Raw genomic sequence first — 17,800 nt, 5'->3', positions numbered from 1 at the left:
GCATGCCTACCCATACATAAGATAGATATTAAGAGCTGCTTTTGTACAAGAACATAATCAAATGGCATTTGGCTGTGTCCCACCACTCTGTGAGACCTCAGGACCTTTACTACCATCTGCTTTTGGAAGTCTTTGAAGAATCTTCCCTTGTTGATTTTCTGCAGGATCTTCAGAAGATTATAGCAAATGGAGAGAACCAAATTTCATCCAGCATGATTATAACTCATCAGTACCCAATCACATAACAGAAAGGTTGCCCACCGCATCCCATTGCCTCCCTTTTTTCCTTAGATGCTGTGTGCATTTTGAAACAGAGAAGCCAGTAACTTTGCCTTCCATATCGGTAGACTTGTCTATTTTCTCACCCGATCCATCTTATTTTGGAAGTCTCAGACTACTCTCCTTAGTGAAAGGGACTTGAGCTCCCCAGATGAGCAAGGCGTCTCTCCTTGCTTGCTAATCTAATCAAATCATTGTTACATTTCCAAATTTATTGCTCATTTTGCCACCTCATGCTGCTTCCCAACACTGAGCTGAAGCTTCCTCTCCTTCCTCACCAACCCGAGATGTACAGATTTCTCTGCCGCTCTATTCGCTTTTCCCTTACTTGCTTCCCCCCATTTAATTCCACTGCTCGATCCAATTCATCTTCATTCCCTTTTTGCAGGAAACGCTCAGTGCCTTGCATTGTATATGGCGCATGCAGAGACAAACCTCTGGAAGTTGTCTGCCTCATTAACTTGCACAATCTATAAGACACAAGGGCAGAGAGTTGTAGAAACATACCCAGGAACAGAGCTTTTCCAATTGCATCTGCTGTTGTGATAAAGAGTTTTGAGACCATAAAAAATAAGCAAACACACCAAAACCACACTTTGATGTATTACGCAATGCGCTTGATGAAAACAATAAAAAAGCTTTCCACTCTATGCAGCACTTCATAAATATGCATTTATTTCCTCATCTTTCATCAGTTGTAGAGTTGTAACCAGTGCCTCAGTGTTAATATTTGTCAGAAGCATACAATGGAACCTCAGATACTTTTATTATACAGTTCTGAAGTAAAAAACAAATTAATGGGCCTTTCCATAAGGAACTGAGCAAAAAAATAATGCAATTAATTTCTTATAACATATTACAGTGTTACATAAGATTTCAAACTTACAATTCTATCCTATCCCGTGTATTGTATTTACATACTTGAGTAATCTGTTTACTATTTACATATTTCAAATACTGTAGTCATAAATCTGTTTACATTGTACATTCCTGTTTAAACTTTTATTACAGAAATCCTTTAACACATTTTAGACACTGCAATTTCAGTATTTCATATCAGTTCTAGGAAATCACTGCCTGGTTTCACCAGTGATGTGTCCAGATGCCTCCTTCATAAGAAAATACATATTACAAAGGAATTTTACAATATTCTGAACATTGAATTTTGAAAGAAAAACAAAAAGCACATGGGATGTAACAATGATAAGGCTACTTCCTTTTCCATGTAGCATTATGCTTGGAATGACATTCTTCCTGAGATGTACAACTGCTCAATGTAATGTGGTTGGTTGGTTCTGTTTTTACTGAAACATTTTATGGAAATTTTAAAAGTATGGAAACATTTGAAATTTTACATAAATGTTGGCCGTCTATTTACTGCAAATGATTCCTATCTGCATAGATACATAAACTTTGTTTATATATCTATGTCTTATTTTCCAGAAAATTCTGTATCTATATAAATAAGTGCTGATACGAGCAAACTTCTCACTATCCTTAAAAAGCAATGTGCTCATGTACAATATTCAACTTCTGACACAGACACAGTAGTAAAGGTGACCATGGTAATGCTTTCTTCCAAGGGAATTCAGAGATAGCTGCTGAATTTGGAAGACGTGGCAGGCAACTTGCATGGACCCGATTAAGGAATTTTATGCATCCAGTCTCGTGTACGTTACGCAGAAGCATCTGACACTGCAGACAACTTTGGGTCAACTTTCAATGTTACATGTAACTACCTAAATAACATCTCAATTAAAAAATAATAATTATTATAGAAATCTTGTACAACATTGTACATTTAATGCTGTGTGTCTTCTCTCTAGTTACAATAATATGCTTTGCTATTAACAAATTAATGCGAATACTAAGTCTAAAGCAAATGGTCATAAATTTCTTTTACTCTGTTATTGGTAGATACTGTTAGGCACAATATGACATTCTGTGTAAACATAAAGATAAATCTCAGTACATCAGAGCATGTCACCGTGAGCTTACAGAAACAACGTGCACGCACTTCAGAAATGCAGCCCCACTACAGACTCCAGGCACGGCGCAATCCAGGAGGCATCAATGTGTGGCCAACATAACTGAAAACCCCAGCTGATGTCAGCGGAACAGAAACGCATCCTTGTCAGCAAACCCTCCTGCTTCTGAATTCATTCGCTGCTTTCTCTTCTAACAAAGAGTTCATACAATTTTAAAATACAGATATCGTTATCACATGTATTTCATTCTATTTACCCTGAAACACCTTATTATTTATTATAAAGTCAATGTCAAGAACTAAAGCCCCTAAAATAAGTAATGTAACTAATATGTCTAGAAAGCTTTCATCAAAATACATATCTGTGTATTTTTAAGAACTTTAAAATAAGCTTCCAATAACAAGTCATATGAGAATACCTCTTGAAAATCTTTTCTTTCCCAAACTTAAAGTGCACTACACTTTTTGTGTGACACTCTGCAACAATAGAACTGAACTGATGAACGTTCAGAGCTTCTACTATATTGCTCATTGCAAGTCTCACCCTTAATAACCCATGTGTTTATGGCAGGCGCAAATTAACATGACTTTATTTATATGTAGTAGAGAATTCATATCTGAAAAGATTTCTTGAGAATTAATACTGAACTTAAATTGTGTAAGTTTAAAGAAATTATTCAGAATCCCACAATTATTTCAAGAAACACTGCTTTCATTCTGCACAGTCACAGAGGATTTTTATTCTGCTCATGTTGTAAAAGTGAGCTGTGTGTACAGTTACTGGGAATATCTTCTCGCTTCCTCTGAATAATAAGAAAAAAGGTACTAAATTATTTAACAAATAAGCTTTGGACAGATATATTCATTTTCCTTTTCTAATACGCTAGAAATGGAGAATAAGGCAACAACTGAGATAAAAATATATCTTACTTTGTAAACCAAGCTTCTTAATAAGATTCTTAAAAGTGAACTCTAATAATGAAAAACTGAAAGGCCTTGAAAGAAAGGCTTTAATTATTATAACAATACCACATCTTCCATTCAATATTTTAAAAACACTCCAGAATATATAAAGAGGAATTTATGTTAGTGTTACTGATGAGTCTTAGGCATAAAGTCACTTCTTTGTATGGCTAAAAACCTTCTACAACACCCAACGATACTGAATAATGTTTAGAAAATGCCACCAATTTCCACTCCAACCTTTTATGTTATTATATCACTCCATTATAACCTCACTCCGTGGAACAATGAAAGATGGTATGAGAATATCAGCATCCTCCTGGTGATAATCAGACCTCAGAACACAGGTCTTGCTCCTCAAATGGTCTTTGTGACTGTGAAGAGCTTTGTTTTTTTACCCAACGTAAGTAATTCACACTGCCTGATAAAGTCATGACAGGTAGCGACGAAGCAATCACAAAATCATTCTGTAAGAAATTTTAAGACTCAGGTATGTATAAGAATTGCTCAACATATATTCAACTCCATTTCACTGAATTGCAGGAGGGGAAAAAAAGAAGACAATTATGTGACAGACGTCTGAATTAATTTTTCATGCTGAACAAAAAAAGTTCTCTCTTTTAAGTTAAATTCATTCATTTACTCAGTATCCTTTTTTGTCCATTTCTTCGGTATTCTGTTCTCATTTTCCGAATTCCAACACAATTTTAATGGTCATCTCAATTCAAATGGAAGAGCAATGAGCTGAAATCACAATCATAACAACAGATGCAATAATACTGAAGAACACACTGGTCTTAATTTCTGGCTCTTTGCATTCATTTCTTGTAATGATTGGGGGCATCCGCAAACGCAAACTTCAGTCTGTAGGCCTCTGCTAGGAGTACACTGATTTCTTCATTTCCCCAGTGTACTGTGGGCAAATTCTGTAAAAATATCAGCAATTCCTAGTTGGAAACAGAGAAAAAAAGGAAATTAATGTATATTTGCAAATGCAAGTGCTATAGCTATATATATATACATAAATATATCTATAATAGCTATGTATTATAGAATGATTACTTACATGTATGCAGCACCTCAGTATCCCAAGCAATCCTGAGAACCCCTTAAGTGATTTTCCTATAACTTTTATAGCAAGAAATACTTGCTATTCAATCTTTCAGATCAGAAACAAGCTATTAGTTGTATCTGATCTACGTCTATTTTCAAGTCTTCAGAAATAAAATAAAATAAAATAAAATATAACAAGAGGAAGTAATTCAGTTTCTTTGTGTATCATAAGAGTGAAAGAATTTACAATCTCCAAGTGAGAGGTAGGTAAGCTGTATTTACCTGCATTACCTTGTATGAGTATATATTGGCAGTATGCCTGACCAAGGTTGGAAATCCCTTGCTGGGTTCAAACAAACAAGAACTCACATGAACTGTGTTAGAACCATCATCTTATGCTTCTAAAATGAAAATAGTGTTATCACTCTCATTTTATAGCTTGTAGTTGAGATACAATTCTCACAGGTTGCAGCACACAAAAAAGTACCAGAAACTCAGTTCTGAGCTAAGTCCAAAATGGTTTAACTCAGGACCAGTCTCTCCTCAGATTTATCCTATTTCCTATATGGTTTTAGCACCGTGACACTTCTTACACACCTGCCAGGTCCAACCAAGCTCTTGAAGTTTTCACATGTTCTTTTGTGTACAGGTCTTTAAAACTGCACACGTCTTCTGCATTTAACTGGGAGACAGTTTGTAACTTTCAGTCTGTAACACCTGTGGCCCAGATTGCTTCTGCATCGCTATGCTAGGTATGAACAAGATGCACATTCACATTTCCTCTTTAACAAGCTAGAGTATATTCATTTAATGTTTAATCCCTAAGAATTTCTATAACCTCTCCACCAGGAAAGTAAGGCAAACAGCCACAGATAAAACACTGTCGCTGACTACGTTGCACATCAACGTTGAATCTAATATTTACTTAGAAATCCAGGTTAGTCCAGTGCATGAACAAAAGTGTTACAGTTAGTAACTGTAATTAGTCTTTTCACATCCAAACATGGAGAATATCTGGCTTTTTCTAGTGCTGCTAGGTGTGCTATGTATATAGTACAGCAAGAAAGAGTTACTAGTTTAAATTAATTTCTTTCAGTATAGATGATATATCTATACAGATGAAATTTCATAAATAAAAGCAAGTTCAAATGATAATCTGAATTTATTTTAAAAGGTCCTACAATGTGGATTCCTGCTTTCAGAGGGCACATGTTTTATTGCAGCAACAATAAACATATGCAATCTCTGGTAGACCCAAACTCCAGGGCTGTAGTTCTATACTGAACGATGGCGCACAGCGATCGAATTCCAATGACTGAGCTTCAAAGGATCCCTTGAAAGGATTATCTAAAAAAAGAATTTTCTTCCTATCCCATTAATGAACAACAAAAGGTCATTCAATCTATTTGTTTTGCTGCTTATCCAAAGTATTGTTGGCCTCCAGAGCACGGAGTTGCACAACTGGATGCATTCTCAAAATTACAATTGATCACGAAGTCTGAGACTCTTGACAAAAACTTGCCAATCACCTCAAACATTTTAATCTTCCTTGATATTCTTTGGAGAAGTAGCACTATCGATGAAGAACTAGTTTAATATTTCTATGATAAATTGCAAACATTCATAATTTCATCATAATCAAATACAGAAAGAAATGGCAGAGTAATGCATTGACTGTCAAAACACATTCCCCCTTAACTGAGCATTTTGCCACTGTTATCAAGGGAAAAAGATCATTCCTTAACTGTTCAAACACAAAGACTGACCAGTGAACATGTGTTACAAATCCAAGTGGCCTAACTTGCCAACACAATGAAACACTGCTTGAGTGATTCGCTAAGATGTGGCTTATATATCTGTGATCTATTACTTTAATGAGCTTCAAAAGTGTCTGAGATAGAAATGTATTCTTCAGCTTGTTGAAAATACAAAGTAGTTGAAAGTACAAAGTAGAATTTTGAAACAAACAAATATGGAATATGCAGCATGCTTAAAAATGAATAAGTAAATAAGTAACAGCAAACAGAAAACTCTCCAAAGTCCTAGGTTCTGAAAAGTACAAACATACGATAATCAATATCTGCAAGAATCCATGAGAAGATGATCTAAAGCTGCTCGATTTAACACTGTATACTTGCAAAAGAGCAAAGATGACCGTATGAATAATGACTCAAGAGTATTTATTCCATTTTAATTGTTATTCTTATAAATAAAAAGTAAAATCCATTTGAATCCTTGTGCAAATAAGGCATCCATGCTAACTGGTTAAATTTGCTTTCTTATTTACTTTCAGAATTAAAATATATGAGACACTCTTTGAAATATGCTGAATTATGAACTTGGGCTGATACTTAACAGAAAAACACACTGCTGACAAACTGCTTGATATATTTCAGAGCAAGAAAATTAAGTTTAAAAAAAAAAGAAAGAAAAAGCAGTATTTGTAAAATATCACTGCAAGAATTGTATTTTCTGCCTAATTTAAATCATATTGTAATGTCACCTGGCTGGGGAATCCGTCAGATACTTTCCGGTTTTCACTGAAATGATTCACCAACTATCAAGGCTGAAGGGCTGAAAAATATCTTGATGTTCTTTACACACTTAATTCAGTTGCTTCAAATTACAACCACTTATCTGAGCAGGTATTTTTTCATGAAAATTATCTAATATGTCTGTATGTGGAAACAGAACAATCACCACTCCCAAATTTTACATTTTTTTTAAATGAGCAAAAATGCACTTTTCCCCACACACACCCGCTTCCATTGATCCTAACTTGCAGAATTCATTATGTAGCAGTCCATCAAAAATTAGCAGTTAAGGCGGCAATGTTTTAACAGAAGTACTAGTGACCAAGACCACAGCTTAAAATTAAGTACTTGAGAAGAAAATCACTTAACAGTGGCTTTTAATACCTTTAAATAAAAATAGTTGTCATCCTTTTCAAAGCACTTAAGGTAATTTGAGTTGATAGATTTAGTTGTTAGATCTGGCTGTAGGATGAAGTTGACTTCCAAGCAACTATAACCTCCATCTTTCCCCAGCTATCATTTTAACATCTTTCATATTATTGTATGCTAGAAGATTTTAAAGTAGTTTAAACACTCACTTTCAGCACCTCAAGTTCTCATAATTTGGTGGGTTATATTGTTAGAAGTCAGTGAGTATTCACACCCTGGTGCCATGTGTCACACACAAGAAAACCAATACCGCATAAGACTTTACACCACTTCCATGTATTTACTCTCTAGCAGTGCTTAGGAGTTGTTCTTAAACTAATTTATCTTTTGTAACACTGACAGGAGTCTAACACTGAGCTGTTATAATGATCGTCTCCTGTGACTGACACAGGTAAACTAGCAATCCCAAGAGCCAGAGCCACAAGCTGCTATAGTCAACTATCAGCTGAAGGCTCTAATAGCTTGGGTCAGCTGTGAAAAGGGCCCAGGTGGAGAACTGCAGCAGTGGTTGTCAGTGGGTAATACCTGTATTCTCCATCCCTTTATCAGATGTAATATTCATGTAAAAGAACCACAACAGTTCTTTGAGAATATCAGCTTTAATACCCCTTAGCAATGTCACAAAAATAAATGTGACAATAATGCCACCTAGTCTTCATACAGGGCTTTTGAAATGTAAAGCATTTTCACATCAGTATTTTTAGTTCCCTCAGACAAAACTAAGGACAGCAGAAACTACCTTGCCCAAGGGCAGCCAGCAGATCATCAGCAGAGCTGGGGTTTCCAAAATCCCACTCCAAAGTTTGTTTATGTTTTAGCTGCAACTCCAACAGATACAGCATAAATTTCAACCTTTACGTTTGGCAAATAGATGACTCAAGTTTCACCTGCACCAAACTGCCACACTCATTTCTTCAGCTAAGGCCTAGGCCATGAGCTTGCCTGCCAGCACGGCTCTAGTTCCACCCATTTCCCTCCTCATGGCACACTGGAGAGAGGCACTCCCACCCTCCCTCCCTCCTTGCCATTCTGACAGTGGCAGGTTTCTTCCCAACTGGGAAAGGATCATGGGTATTTGAGATGAATACAACCAGCAGCTACTTTCCAACCTATGGTGTAACTTTAATTTAAACATACAATCAAAAAACCTTTACAAAAACCCTTCCAAATTAATTCCTGTTTATTCGTACCTCGGTGTAAGATTTAGAGAAAAATAAGAGTATTTTCAAAATGTTAAAAACTTTAACACAGCAGAGAATGAAATCACAGTGATTCCTTTACTGCCTATTTTGATTGACTGAGCCAGCTTTGGGAATACACAAGTCTCTGCGCAGGAGCAACATTTAGAGGAAAGATGTAGAGGAAGTTTGAGGAGCTGCACAGATTTGCTCCTCTCCCCCCACCAAGTACAAGAAAAAATGTTGCTCTAGCTCTGTGTCTAGCCTTGCTTTCAGCAGCAGATTGCATTACAGACCTCCTGGGGTCCCTTCCACACTGAAGTTTTCTAGTATTTTATTTTCTAAGGGACATGGGCTTAATTAGAAAAGAAATCCAAAAGCACGATAGAAGAATGCTAAATATACTTAACTCACAAACAGAAGAATATTTAGTCCCAGAATATAATGCAGTACATAATTAGGAAAGAAACATGGGCAGAGAAAATACACTCAATGTAATCCACAAAACTACCACAAAACAAGGAAATTGATAACTTATTTTTTTCCTGTATATGGATTTTGTAGAACACAGTGCAGTCGCTACACATTTTATTCTTTTTCTTCTGTTTGTGAATGCATCCTAGTGTTTTTCCACTCCTTAGAACATTGATTGTTTGTAGCCAATTTTCTGTTCCATTCGCAGAAGAGGAACTGCGTGATAGCCTCCCATGTATTAACCTTCTTCACTATTACAGGTATGATTTGTCTGCTATTTTCTCTCCAAGAAAAGGAAAAAATGACTCCTTTAAAACAATGTATAAATATATCAAACTATTTCATAAATAACAAAATATACTTTGTCTTGTTCTTCATTAAGGCTAAATGTTCCCAGGGTCTGGAAGATACAATTAGTTTACACAGGTGTTCACAGTGCCCATCTCTGTTTTAGTCTATCGCCCCTAACAATTATAACGCGCTTCTTCACTTCCAAGCTGAGGGTTTTGTGTTTTATTGTTTTTTCAGTTTCTAAGTCTCCTCTTTGTATCTAGTGCTCACCTTCAAAGCTTGCCTTATGAAGGAAACAACAGCTCTCTGGCTGCAGAGATCCCAGCCAGCTGAGGGCAATAGCAGCTGGTATGTGCCATAAACAAGCAATGGCAGCCACTAATCCACTTGTACTTCATCCATCTGGATGAGGAGCTGAACTCATTGATGGGTCCCTACTAGGACCTGACCTCTGTATTACTGCCACACACACCATTTTTCCCTGAAGCCAGGAAGATCACCCTGCCTCTCTGACACTGAGTTCTTGGTGCACTTCCTCTGTGACATCCCATCTCCTCCTCTACAAGGGCAGTGCTCCTGACCCAGCACCATCGTGCTGACTTCCAAACAAACGTTGCACATTTATATCAGTCAGCCCAAAGGGACGTGGGAAACTGCCAGGGACTGGGCTCCATCCACAACAAGGAGATGGGCCTCCAGGTCCGTCTTGCAAAGATGGAAGGGAAGGTGGCATCTGCCATTCTGGGTCTAACAACAGGAGCTTTCCATCCAATTCCTTTTGCTTATTGCTGTGTCGCATGTCTAACTTAACTGAACATAAAAACTAGCAACATAACAGAGTTTTTATTTCTAGCTAATGGAAAAACAGCAGTACCTAAACTCAAACTCAGACACACTGTGGAAATTAATAGTTAGTATTTAAAGTCAAAATTGAGAACCAGTCTGTTAATTTAACAAATCAGGGCAACCCTAAAGTATAGTATTTTTCTTCAGGAGTTGTTAATCCTTCCTGCTGCTAACTACAATGTAATTATGGTCTGAATACTTCTGGTCTACAACAGCTCTATTTTGCACTGATAGGCAGAACCTGCAGTCTTACTATATTTTATGATCAGGAGCTTAACAGTATTAGACTTTACGATAGCATAGAACTAAATGGAAGGTAAATTAGCTTTATATATAATTTTTTACTATTTAATAAGGAATTGCTAACAGCTTTATTTTGAACAAGTGCTGTAATTGTTACACAGTACACCTACATATGGAACACTGCAAAATTTATGCTGGCCATTTGATTAAACTGCTTCTTCATGAGAGTTACATGCATCCTCAAAAGTTGTTCCTGTAATTTTAGACCGCAGCATTTACTTTTAAAGAACAATTGAAGTGAGATACTACTAAAATTTATTTAGAGGAAATATTGAGTCAAGCTAAGGAACAAACGAATTGGTGTCATAAAATTTGCTCATTTAGTTGTTTAGATAATACAAAACAGAAATAAGCATACACATACATGCACACATTCAACAGAATTCTAAATCTTAACATGTTTTCTGGGGAATTCTATAATGTGGTGATAGAGACAGACAGAACTGGACAATTCAAATTATTTTTTTTTACCAAACAGATGTAATCACCATACAGACAAAATAAATACATAACATAAGAATGATCTAATCCCTTTTTTCCTTTCAAAATGCTCATATTTGGGATTGCCAAGTGTGAAAGGTAAAGGTGGCATGAATGGCCAGTACAAAGTGGGCATCTCATCCGTTGACTCCAACCCTCTCCTGTGTTGCACAGTGAAGATGTGCCTGGCTGAGCCCCTGCAACTGCTGCAGTTGCTAGGTTGGTAATGGGCTGTCCTAGCCTCTGATCCTCTTCCCAGAGACTCAAGATGAAGCACACCCTGCCCAGCTCTGTCCAAGCCCTCCTCCTCTGGCCTGTTATTAGAGTGGGAACAAACGAGCAGATTGGTGCCATGAAAACACAAGTGCAGTGCACACTGCCAAGCCTCACTGACCTTCTTCTGCCTTACCAGCTGCCTTTCCTTTTTCTCTGCCCCTTGCTGTTCATACATAATACCCCAAATAAGTAGGACTTGAGCTCTAAGGTGAGTTCTTTTTTCTTTCTTGAGTACTGTAGTTCCTCTTTCAATATGCTCAGCTTTTTCCTTATGCTGCTGCCACTTGTCATTTCTACAGCTGTCTCTGCTATCTGGGGTTGCAAATAATGAACTATATTTCTGGAGTGCTGCAATTCTTATTAATTACCTACATCTCAGAGTCAGAGAAACCATTTCATTTATATTGGCCACAGCTGGAATTGAGACAGCTGAGATTTCAAAATCCAGTATTAAACAGATAGTAGGAAGAAATAACTTAAACTGCAGTTTAAGAAACACTTCCTGCAGATATAGGTCAAGAGGCTTCCATGAACCCAGATTCTTCTGCAGTACAGCTGATTGTTTCCTGAGGTGAAAAGCGATAGCTGAGATAGCACAAAACATTTGAGTTTGGTCACTGGAGTAACTTCCTCCCACTTGGCACAATTTCAAGCAATATGGGTGAACTTAAATTCTTCAGAAGAAGATGCAGAAACACTGGTTTATCTGTTTGCTGGTAGGAGCAATTAAGATTAAGCCTGCACTAGACCCAGTCTGAAGGTCTTAGGAGATGCACATTCTTGGCATGTCATAAATCAGTGAGATATAAAAGTTTGCATCCTATCCTGTGACTATTTGAGGGAAAAAAAAATTGAATTCAGTATTTCCTGATATAGTGAAAATTCAACTTAGTATATTAAATACTAAAATGTTTTTTCTTGTACATTTATGTATTGCTCATTACCTAAATTATCCTTCAAGAAATTCTTGAAATGATTATTACATTTTCTTTTTAAAGAATTGCCTATTATGAAATTATTCTTATTTATGTTAAGTTTGACCTTGCTTTTCTACATTGTGACATCTTAGCCAATGGACTAGAGGTTACAGAAATCAGAACAGAATGAAATCAACTACGGACGAGAAGTTTTAACTAGACTTGCTCGATCTTAACATGGATACTTAAAAAAAAATCTGAATAGGGTAAAAGCCCTTTTTTCTCCTGCTGTCAGTTTACTTCCAGCAACACAATCAAGTAGTAATTCTGAAAAGATACACAGAATCACAATATGGTTTGGGTTGGAAGGGACCCTAAAGCCCCCCGCCCCAACCCCTGCCATGGGCTGGCTGCCCCCCATCAGCTCAGGCTGCCCAGGCCCCCATCCAACCCGGCCTTGGGCACCTGCAGGGATGGGGCACCCAAAGCTTCTCTGGGCAGCTGTGCCAGGGCCTCACTGCCCTCTAAGTAATGAATTTCCTATTAAATACATATTTATCAATACATAATAAGTATATATTTATTTGTTGAGCACATGATTTAGTACTTAAACATCATCAGTCCGGCTGCACTTTCTTGTTCTGAACTAAGAGTCATACTTTAAAATTACTTGCGATCTGAGATATACTGCTACAAATAAATCCATCTCACTGCTGAAAAGCATTAGCAAATTCAGTCTTATGCAATTGACTTCTTTGACATTAATTAGTTTGAAAATCTTCCCAAGTTCTCTAAGAAATCCTTGCCAAAAGTAAAAAAATAACAATAGTCAGATAAGGCTCAGCTGTCATCTTCAGAAGCTGGTCAATAGGCAGGGCTGACAGCTCTGACACTGGTGAAAAATAGGCGGCGACGCTTCCACCGAACAACCTCCTGTTAATCTTCTGAAAACATACAGAAGCATGCTATTATAATTAATTTCACATTCCTAAGAAGAACTTAATAGAAACCCACCTTAACAATCTAAAAATGAAAGCCTGTGAAAAGTTAATGGTCTTATCATTTCCCTTTCATGTTTCTCTTTTCGCAACTGCTGAAAAGGAGTCTTGGATTCAGCATATTAAAAACATTAAAATGGCAATTAAAGTCCTGTTTCATCCACTAAGGTTCTGTTCTGCAAGTCATTAGCATTCTTAATTGCTAATCATAAAATATGTGGTTTTAAAGAACTACGTCAGAGAAGCTGAGCTCGTTTAGCTGAAGAAAAGATTTACATCTCCATTTTCATCTACAAGAGTTAACAGTTAACAGGATAGATACAAAAATACATATATTATTATGGTAAAAAAGAGTGTATTAAAGGACTGCCTCTTAGCTAATACTGTTTTCAAAGAAAAACAGCAAAGAAAACAAGAAGTAAGCCCACTCCCTAAATCCTGTATCAGGAAACAACTTTGCATGCTCGGTAATTTTCTTAAAGAAACTTAGTTATCTACAGGTGCGCTTCAAAATTATATTCAAGTGAAACAGGAGAAATTAAAGTATCGATAAAGAAAGTTCAATAATGAAGGAAGAAGAGGAAGTCATCTGACTCAAACACAGATGTAAATTCAAACATCAGCCAGTTAAACTACAAGAGCTGCAGTTTCTTCCTTACTTTTAAAATAGAGATGATAGAACATTCATTTTAGAAATATCGTTTGAAAATTCAGTATCCTGTGAAAGGTCCAGGAAGGTTTCTCAGTACTCATTCTGCACAAAGCAAAACAGTCCAGAACCACTCTGATTATACTTTTTGCCATTGTTATATGAAATAATGCTGCTATATTTGGAGACATATGTCTTTTTTACATCTCAAAATATAAACTGTATCAAAAATAAAAGCCCAAGCTTGCCAGCATGACAGTAGCTACATGCAAAAAGAAGCAAACCAAGAAAAAGAGATGAAGATCAGAAATCATTCTATTAAAAACAAACAAAAGCCACCCAAACAAAGGATCTACTGTAGCTATCAAGACTGGAGCAATTATGGTGCAATTTCGTTTCTGAAGTGATTTGCCATGAGTCAGAGTTTGGCAATTCATGTTAAGTGGATCAGTTTTCATTGCTCCAAACTCCTTTTGATATTCCCCTCTTTACAATGACTTCTAAATCTTAACACTACTGTATGAATAGTTATAAGGACAGCAAAGCAAAGAAAGAAAATGATGAAATATGAATTGAATATAATGAACCACAGGGACAAGAGTGTATCAAAATATTATATATTTCAGACTTATAGGAATTAGTATGCTTTGACAAAAGATATTTAGTATTCTAAATTGTTCTGAGCAGATTTTTAAATTATTTTAAGAATTTTAAGGATTGCTGATGCAAAACTGCCTCTAGCTTAGCACAAAGCAGTGCTGTCTTAGATACACAAACTTACACACAACAAACATCTCAGAATTCACAATGTCAAAAAGTAGTATATTTTTTTTAACTACAAAAGTCTCAAAACATAATTGAAGCGGAATATTGTCAGTATCCTAGGAATATAGGAAGGGAAGAGGCCAATCCATGTGTTTGTCATCCACATCTCAGGAAGCCATGTATGGGTGTTTTGTTCTGAGTAATAAATAATCGCTCCACACTTGCCATGGCAAAACCATGAAGTATTTGTGCACCTGTAGCAGACTAAAGGATGTTAATAAGGAGAACCAACATGCAAAACTGTAGCAGCAGAAGAGGAGAAACAAAACACCTTCATGAGTGCAGTTAAAGGAAAGGACAAACAAAAACCTGCCCAAATTCCTATGTCTTTGTGTGGGCAGAGAGTCTCATAACCGAGAATTTCTGAATGAAGTTGGGAAACTTCACCAAAATCAATTAAAACTAACCCCAAAGTCTCTAGCTCTGAGCTTAAGAACAGTGTTATATCAAGAAATAGTTTAAGCCTCCTTGGTGAGTAAAACACGCAGGCTCAAGAGCGCAAGATACAGGATCATCCAAGCTCCACAGGTCTCCTAAACATACAAAAGCACAAGCCTCCTGTCCATTTCTTGATGCTTTAAGATAAAAATGTATATCAAGATGCATGTTCTTTATAACTCTTAGAAGAAATTATGCATGAGGAGGAAAGAAGTTTTAGCAGAGCTTCAAGAAAACTATATGGAAACAGTAATTCAACTAAAGAAATATAACTCAACTGTATACTATAAGCTAAATAATGAATATCTTCCAAAACAGTATAAATACTATGCAAGAAATACCATTAAGAATTATGCTCAAGACATCTCCCAGCCTCTCAGTAGGGACAACAACAAATGCAAACCAAGATTAATCTTATTGCATCATACAGTAACTCACATACATTTATCAAGCTCTTTATCTCCTGTTATTTTATGCAGAAGGTGCTCCCAAACCTCAATTTATCTAATGGTTTATAAATCAAAGTGAAACAACTTATGTCCTTTTGATCTTTCACCAAAATTACATTATAACTTAAATCTTTACCCTCCATTATAAAGCATCCCAAATGCACTCTAAATGAGTAATCATCCCACCTTCTCAGGCTTCTAAATGCAGTTCAGCAAAGCCATAAAGAACCTACAAAATATCCTAAGGTATTTTAAGACAATCAAAATACTAATGCATTTTATTTATATAATATTTACAACCCTTTCTTTAACATCACAATGCTCACAAAGAAATAGAAATCTACAATTTCAGCTTTAGCCAACCAGAAATTGAGATCAAATTTCAATATAAGATAATGAATGTCTCAGCTTTAATGGAAAATAGAAGTTGCAAATCAACAGCTGAATGCAGAATTTATTCTTTGCTTATCTACAAAGGAACAGCCTCCAGACACAAACACGAGAAAAGAACTGAATGTTTCTTCAGTACAGTGACAACGGGCTGAGTTAATCTTTCCTGACTGCTGACTTTTAAGATTTCCAAGATTAAAGTCCTGAAAGTGCTTAGCCATGAGTCCCTTTTTTTCATAATTCTAGCCCATACATGCAGGGAAATAATGAAGTTTATGCTCTAAAACTCTCCAAAAATCTGCACTTATAGAGCAGTGGCCCCTCATCAAGTTATCAGTACCCAGAAAAATGGATTGGCAGCCTGACAATTGTGAAGCAGCTTCAGATCTTTCATCGAAGATCTAGCAAGTCAAAATTCCAAATTTTCCATACTGTAAAGACAAATCTTAATACATGGGTTGCTCCAAAAGTAATGCCTCCTATTCATTTCCATGGAGCCTACAAAAGATACAAAGAGCACCATAGCACTATTCAATAGAGTAAATTCTCAGCTACAAAACACTATTTGTCAACATAGTCACCACCGCTATTCATATTCACCAGTGATGAACAAGAGCCTGCCTGCCCCACTCATTAAAATCTGCACTAGAGGATGTGACCCACTTCTTCAAGGCTGCTATGACAATGTCATTCCTAGGAAAATGTTGCCCAGACAGTTTCACCTTTCATGGGCCTGAACAGATAAAAGTCAGAAGGTGCCAAATCTGGACATTAAGGTGGGTGTGGTCAGACAGTCCAGCCAAAATTGGTAGTGTGTTCCATGGTCTTAAAAATAGTTTGTAGGCTGGTGTTAACATGTTTCAAGAGAAAGGTTTGCTTCTTCTCTGGCCTGACTCTAGAAGTTTGGGCCTTCAGTTTATTCAATGTCAAGATGTAATTGTCAGTGTTGATGGCTTGTCCAGGTTCTAGGAAATCCAGATGGATCATCCCTTTCCTCTCCCTAAAGATAGTGCACATCACTTTAGCCCCTGAAGGCCCTATCTTGAACGTTTTCATCAATGTGGAATTCACATAATGCCACTCCATGGACTGCTGTTTTCACTCCAGCTTGTAGTGGTGACACCACATCTTGTCACCCATAACTGTCCAGGAAACTGTCACCTCCAGCTTTGCATTGGTTCAATAGGTCCTGACAAACTTGCATATAGTGCTCTTTCTGTTCCTGTGTGAGCATCTGTGGGACCCACCTGGAGCAAACTTTGTGATATACCAATGTTGCCCCCATTGATTCCAATGCATTGAAGCCAACATTCAGCTCTGTAGACAGTTTTCTTGCCATAATCTGCCAATTCACATGGATGAGGTGATTGAGATGCTCTTCATTTTGTGATGTTACACCTGTGAACGGCCGTCTGGAACACAGCTTGTGTTTCCCATCACTGTTGCCACTGCTGAAACACCCCACCGCCTCACTATGTTCACTGGGCTTCTGGAGTAGATAAAGGATGTTCTGTGTATCATCAGACCCAGTGTGTTTTGCTTAGCATTAGCTAGTTTTTGAAAGCAAGTACCATTCAGTTAAGTATGCATAACATAAGACCAAGTGCATTTTGCTTAGCATTAGCTAGTTTAGAGATATCACATCCTTCTTTGTAAAAGGATATCTAGTGCAAAAATCATTTACTATACAGAGCAAATGAGTTGAGATCTTCCTCTTCATGACAGCTGAAAGAGCTAACCATGAGGTTAAGAAGAAAATAGCAGATGTGCTATAATGACATTTCTGGAAGAATTTTAAATCCCATTTGTTTACAAGTAGATGACAAAACAATAGGCATTTAAATATGTGTTATTTTTACTGTCTTGCTGTTGAAATGAGACAATTTTGTTGTAAGAGTGCAAAATCTACATGCACGAGCATTTAGGAAACCATAGGAGAAAACAGACAAGTAAAAGAAATATAGTTAATCCTCCTCCATCTGCTCGTCTCAAAGAAAGTCATATGTCACTTCATTCTGTTATTCAGCTCTTACTCTAAAAG

The 17,800-nt window shown here is 36.8% G+C and overlaps 1 protein-coding gene across 1 annotated transcript in view; it reads right to left on the bottom strand.

Moving 5' to 3' along the window:
* The window catches only part of TBC1D22A (TBC1 domain family member 22A), a 159,572-nt gene continuing 142,701 nt past the window's right edge, over positions 930 to 17,800 (bottom strand). Inside the window, exon 13 of the mRNA XM_021384663.1 lies at positions 930 to 4,176. Within this exon, the coding sequence (XP_021240338.1) occupies positions 4,048 to 4,176 (129 nt within the window). The 3' untranslated portion in view covers positions 930 to 4,047. The remainder of the gene's footprint in view (positions 4,177 to 17,800) is intronic.

Source organism: Numida meleagris, chromosome 1 (genome assembly GCF_002078875.1).
Source record: "Numida meleagris isolate 19003 breed g44 Domestic line chromosome 1, NumMel1.0, whole genome shotgun sequence".
NCBI lineage: Eukaryota > Metazoa > Chordata > Aves > Galliformes > Numididae > Numida > Numida meleagris.
This window is presented reverse-complemented; position numbering and strand designations above follow the sequence as displayed.